We start from the raw sequence: 6,143 nt of genomic DNA, 5'->3' as shown, positions 1-6,143 counted from the left end.
CCCTGCCACTGGGCTCAGCCCCGTGCGCCCCCCCCGCCACTGGGCTCAGCCCCGGTGCCTGCCCCACAACCCCCAGTCCCAGCCCCTGTACCTGCCCCACGCCCCCCGGTCCCAGCCCCTGTGCCTGCCCCACGCCCCCTGCCCCGCTCCCCCAATCCCACGCCCCCCGGTCCCAGCCCCTGGGCCTGCCCCATGCCCCCTGCCACTGGGCTCAGCCCCCGGCTCCGTCACGGCGCGCGGCCAGCGCTCGTGGAGCCGGGCAGGGAACCCAGGCGTCCGGGCGCAGAAGGCGAGACGCTCCGGGGGACCCGGGTTCGAACCCCCGCCAGCGGGAGAGGGGCGGCGCAGGCGCAATCCACCCCCTCCCCGCGAGAGGGCGGGGCTGGCCCTGGCTCTATGGTCCCGGCTAGCCCCGCCCCCTCGCGGCCACTCTAGCTCTGACGTCGCTGCGCTCTATGGTGGCCTCAGCCCGGCGCGGGACCCGGCGCTTCCGGCGGCGGCTGCATGAGGAGACTCGGGGGGGGCGGGCAGGTGAGGGGCGAGGGGGCCTGGGCTGAGCCGGGGAGCGGGGGCCGTCCGTGGCCGCAGAGGGGTCTCGGGGGGGCGGGGCTCCCTGAGGGGGGGGCGGTCTGGGGGGTGACGGGGTGATCCCGGGGGGGGGGGAGAGGGTAGTTGTGTGTGGAGGGGTCCCTGGGGGGTGGGGGCTCCCTGGGGTGGGGCGGTCCGTAGGGGTGTCTGGGGGCTGGGGGTTCCTGAGGGGGGGCGGTCTCGGGGATGAGGGGGTGATCCCGGGGGGGGGGGGTGAGGGGGTAGCTGTGTGTGGAGGGATCCCTGGAGGGGTGGTCTGTGGGGTGAGGGGGTGATCCCGGGGGGGGTGAGGGCGTAGCTATGTGTGGAGGGGTCTCTGGAGGGGTGGGGTGAGGGGGTGATCCGGGTGGGGTGAGGGGGTAGCTGTCTGTGGAGGGATCCCTGGAGGGGTGGTCTGTGGGGTGAGGGGGTGATCCCGGGGGGGGTGAGGGGGTAGCTGTCTGTGGAGGGATCCCTGGAGGGGTGGTCTGTGGGGTGAGGGGGTGATCCGGGGGGGGTGAGGGGGTAGCTGTCTGTGGAGGGATCCCTGGAGGGGTGGTCTGTGGGGTGAGGGGGTGATCCCGGGGGGGGTGAGGGGGTAGCTATGTGTGGAGGGGTCCCTGGAGGGGTGGTCTGTGGGGTGAGGGGGTGATCCCGGGTGGGGTGAGGGGGTAGCTGTGTGTGGAGGGGTCCCTGGAGGGGTGGTCTGTGGGGTGAGGGGGTGATCCCAGGTGGGGTGAGGGGGTAACTGTGTGTGGAGGGGTCCCTGGAGGGGTGGTCTGTGGGGTGAGGGGGTGATCCCGGGGGTGTGTGGGGGGTAGCTGTGTGTGGAGGGGTCCCTGGAGGGGTGGTCTGTGGGGTGATCCCGGGGGGGGTGAGGGGGTAGCTGTGTGTGGAGGGGTCCCTGGAGGGGTGGTCTGTGGGGTGAGGGGGTGATCCGGGGGGGGTGAGGGGGTAGCTGTCTGTGGAGGGATCCCTGGAGGGGTGGTCTGTGGGGTGAGGGGGTGATCCCGGGTGGGGTGAGGGGGTAGCTGTGTGTGGAGGGATCCCTGGAGGGGTGGTCTGTGGGGTGAGGGGGTGATCCCGGGTGGGGTGAGGGGGTAGCTGTGTGTGGAGGGCTGCCTGGGGGGCGGGGGCTCCCTGAGGGAGTAGTGGTGGTCTGTGGGGTGAGGCGGTGGTCCATGGGGGGGAGGGGTATGTGGAGGGGTTTCTGCCCCCCGTGTTTCCTGGCGGTCAGGCCCCTGGCAGGGAGCTGCGGTGCAGATCCCTGGGTCCCTCCACGGGGAAGTGGGGTGCTGCCCCCCAGATGACAGGGCACCTTTGCTATATTGTTCACATCCAGAGCCGATGGGGGGAGGGGTGGTTGCAGACTGGCATAGCCGCCCCCCACCCCCAGCCTGTGTCCTGGGCCCCAGGGAAGGTGTAATGCTGAGCCATGAACATGTGGGACTGTGCCCTGGGGAATGGTCCTTCCCGCCCTGCAGCCTTGGGGTTAACAGCCCCCCTCGTTCTGCCCTAGCATCAGGCTCTGATTGGTGCCGGGAGATTCCTTGGCTAAGGTGGTGTGGAGGTTTCCATTCGAAACAGGTCTCAAATCTTGCTTGGGAAATTTGGCTGCCATAATGTCTTTAGCCCAAGAGCCAGTGACTCCCCCAGAGGAGCAGGGTGAAGATGTTCCCTGGGGGAAACGTTTACCTCACGGTTGGCAGGAGGCTCAGGCTGCCAAGGCAGGGCCTGTTCTTATGGCCAAGGATCTGGTGTGCGCAGGGGAGAAGGATTGGTCTCTGGGCTGTCACTCTTTTGCAGCGCTAGGCTCTCTCACCATCTCGCAGGGCCTGGGACAGCAGTAGTCTCTCTGGCAACCCTAGGGTTATCGGTGGTTCTCACAGCCGATTTGTCTTTCTCTTTCCTTTGTGTCCCTGGGCAGGTTGGTGGCCTTGACGTTCCCCGAAGATGTATGCGGTGTACAGACAAGCCCACCCCCCGACGGGGGTGGAGTTCTCCATGTACTGCAACTTCTTCTCCAACACGGAGCGCAACCTGGTAGTGGCAGGAACGTCTCAGCTCTATGTGTATAGGCTCAACCATGACTCAGAGGTACCTTGTCCTCTTGCCAAACCATCCAGCAATCCCACCCAGCCCTCTGTGTCTTTCTGTGCTGCAGCTGTTTCTACAGATCCTATCTATGTGCGTCTACGGGTTGCCTGTGATACCAGGGACAGGACTCAGTGACTCAGGAGGTCCCTTACAGTCCTGTGTTCCTAACTCAAATCCAATTTGTGTTTTAATCAAATGAAAACATTATATTTTTTGACCCCTGGGACCTCAGAACTAATTCTTCTCTGAGTGGAGGTGCATAACCATAAAAGCTTTGGACACCTTCCAGGAAATTTCATTCATAAATCACAAAGGAGAGAGAAAATCTGGAACTGTTTGTTTGTAAATTATTATTATTATTGTTTATTACTTGTATTTCCATAGTGCCTAGGAGCCTTAGTCAGGGACCAGGAGGACCCCCCTATGCTAGGGACTGTACAAACAACAAAAATGCAGGTCCTATCTCAGTAAGCTTCCTAAGTATAAGACAAGATACAACAGATGGATACAGACAGATGGGAGAGTACAAAGAAGCACTGAGACAGCATTGTTGAGCATGATAGGCTGTGGTCTCAGCCCACCAGCAGCCTAACTGTTAAGATTTTTGTAGGCCTCATGGCAAAGGAGAACTTTGAGGAGGGTTTTGAAGGAGGGTGATGAGGTAGTTTTGTGGATGTTTACAGCGAGTGCCTCCCAAGCATGTGGGACAGCAGGGCAGAAAGCACGAAGGAGCTTGTTTGAAAATTACTCCTGAGGGAATTCTGCACCAAAAAAATAAAAATTCTGTGCACAATATTTTAAAATTCTGCAAAATTCTGCATATTTTATTTGACAATAAATGTGGAGGCTCCGGCATGGCAGTGGGGAACACAGGCTGCTGGCTGCATTGAGGTGGGAGATTACCCTGCAGTCTCCCCTCCCCCTGACACAGATTTGGCCGTGGGGCTGTACCTGACCCTGCTGTAGCACAAGGGCCAGGCCTGTCCCAGAAACACCCTGGGGCCCTGCCCCTCCTACTGCTGAGGGCATTCTGTGCCAAAAATATAAAAATTCTGCACACAATATTTTAAAATTCTGCAAATTATATTTGTCAAATAAATGTGGAGCATTGCATTGGAGAGCACAGGCCTCTGGCTCTACAGAGGTGGGAGATCACTGTGCAGCTCATCCCCGGGACATGGACTCGGCAGTGAGACTGCACCCAATCCTGACACAGCGCAAGGACCAGGCCTGCCCCAGAATCACTCCAGGGCCATGCCCCTCTGTGCCAAGTGCACCAGGTGTGGGCAGGCAGGCTCAGCAAGACAGGACCCAAGTGTGGAGGGGTTTAGTATGTGTGGGGGATCGAGCTGTGGGTTGAGAGGGTTCTGTGTGGGGCAATCTGGATGCGGGTAGCTCAGTGGGGGATGCAGGTGTGGGGGGATCTGGATGCACAGGGGCTTGTTGGTGGGGGCGTTCTGAGTGCAACGGTAATGGGACTCTGCAGGGGTGTCCAGGTGAAGGTGGTTGGGGCTCAGTGGGGGGTGTCTGGGTGTGGGGGGAATAGAGCTTGGCAAGAGGTACGGGTGGGGGGGGGGGCTCAGTGGAGTGTCCAGGTGCAGCTGGTTGGGGCTTGGTGGGGTGGGGATCTGGGTGTCAGGGTGGTCCAGGTGCAGGGGGTGTGGGGCTCATTGAGGATGGGGGTTTTTTGAGTGCGGGAGTCTGAAGCTCAGTGGGAGGGACTGGGTATGAGGGGGTCTGGATGCACAGCAGATGGGGGAGCAGCTCCCTGTACAGGGATCCCAGCTCCTGCAGCTGAGGAGCGATGGGTGCAGGAAGTGTGTGTGTGGGGGAGAGTTTGCAGAGCTTTCTTCAGCCAGGGGAGAAATCTGGGGGTGGGTGTCTGACCCAGCCCCAGATGCTCTGCAGGGGAAAAGGAAGTTCCATCCTCCCCAGCCTAGCCAAGACTAGCAACTAAGCCCGGTGCAGGGTAGAGCCGCAAGCCGGGTCTTCCTGAGTCCTGCCTCACAGTGATTTACCTCTCTGCTAGTTGCCCTGGGCCCCCGAAACATAGTGCTGGGGAGGGTCGCATGACCACTCTTGTGGGTTCCCTTTGCTTCCCCGTCTGAAAGTCATTTTTCTGCAGGGAAGCAAAGAAATCTGCAGGGGACATAAATTCTGCACATGCGCAGTGGCACAGAATTCCCACAGGAGAATCCTCCAGACTAGGTGCACCAAGATAGCAAACAAGAGGGACCGAGTCTCACATGCACACCCAGCCCTGGCCCCCGATCCAGGTGTGGGGCAAGCAGGCTCAGCCCAGCAGCTTCCAAGTGTAGAGAGGCTTAGTGTGGGGGGATCCAGGTGTGGGGTGAGAGGATTCTGTGTGGGGCACTCTGGGTGCAAGTGGCTTGGTGGGAGATCTGGATGCACAGGGCCTCCTTGGGGAGTTCCAGGTGAAGGGGGAATAGGACTTTGCATGGGGATCCAGGTGAAGGTGGGGGGGGGGGGGGTCTGGGTGTGGGGGACTCAGTGGGGGATGGTCTGGGTGCAGGAGTGGGGAACCACATGCAGAGGGGAGGGGCTCGGCGCGGGTCTGGTTGTAGATGGGGTGGGGTTGGAGGGGTGTGGTTGGGATGCAGGGAGTGTGGCTCAGTGGGGGGTGCTCTGGGTGCAGGGGGGCTCCAGATGCAGGGGGTGAGGTTCAGTGGGGTGGGTGTTCAGGCATGGGGAGCTTGGTGGGGAGGGGGTTCTAGATGTGGGCAGGGTGAGGCTCGGCAGGGGTTCTGGGTATGGGGGTTCCGGATACGTAGGGGTTGGACAGATGGGGGAGCAGCTCCCTGTACAGTGACCCCTCCCCTGCGGCTGAGGAGCAATGTGGGCAGGAAGTGGGGGGAAGTGCAGAGCTTCCTGCAGCTGGGGGAGGTTTCTGGGAGTGGGTTGGCCCCGGCTGCTCCTTGCAGGGGAAGAGAAAGTCCCGTCTCCCCAGCCCAGCTGGGACTAGCAGCTGAGCCTGGTGCAGGGCAAGAGCCACTGGCCAGAGCATCCCTAGCCCCACAATGATTACCTCTCCGCTGGCTGCTCCGGGCGCCCGAAACGACGCACCCATGCCACTGGGGAGGGACGCGTGACCGCTCTTGCGGCTTCCCTTTGTTTCCCCCCCATTTTTCTGCGGGGAAGCGAAGCAATCTGTGTGGGGCATGAATTCTGCACATGCGCAGTGGCGCAGAATTCTCCCCAGCGGGAAGAGAGAGCTCTGGCCCATTCAGCGTGACAGGCTAGGGTATGGATGGAGCAAGGCCAGAGAGAAGGAGATTGTGGTAATCAAGATACAAGCTGATGAGAGATTTAGCTGTGTGGATGGATAGGAAAGGGTGGATCTTAGAGAAAATCTGTGGTCCATAGACTAGATGGAGAACCCAGAGAGGTGCTTGTGCTCGGCTTAGCTCGGTTAGCCTGGGTTACTAGAGTGCTTAGCACTTACGTCTCTTCTTATTTTC

At 60.9% G+C, this 6,143-nt stretch overlaps 1 protein-coding gene across 2 annotated transcripts in view; it reads left to right on the top strand.

The window, feature by feature from the left end:
- Window positions 1-409: 409 nt before the first annotated feature.
- The window catches only part of CPSF1 (cleavage and polyadenylation specific factor 1), a 33,813-nt gene continuing 28,079 nt past the window's right edge, over window positions 410-6,143 (top strand). The window contains exons 1-2 of one of the 2 annotated variants that reach the window (XM_037891822.2): window positions 410-531; window positions 2,495-2,664. In XM_037891822.2, the coding sequence (XP_037747750.1) occupies window positions 2,521-2,664 (144 nt within the window). In that variant the 5' untranslated portion in view covers window positions 410-531; window positions 2,495-2,520. The remainder of the gene's footprint in view (window positions 532-2,494; window positions 2,665-6,143) is intronic. The other variant, XM_043538938.1, reaches the window with a different exon arrangement.

The sequence above is a fragment of the Chelonia mydas genome, chromosome 2, assembly GCF_015237465.2.
Source record: "Chelonia mydas isolate rCheMyd1 chromosome 2, rCheMyd1.pri.v2, whole genome shotgun sequence".
NCBI lineage: Eukaryota > Metazoa > Chordata > Testudines > Cheloniidae > Chelonia > Chelonia mydas.
Note: the sequence above shows the minus strand (reverse complement) of the source record. Positions and strands in the feature narration are given on the sequence as shown.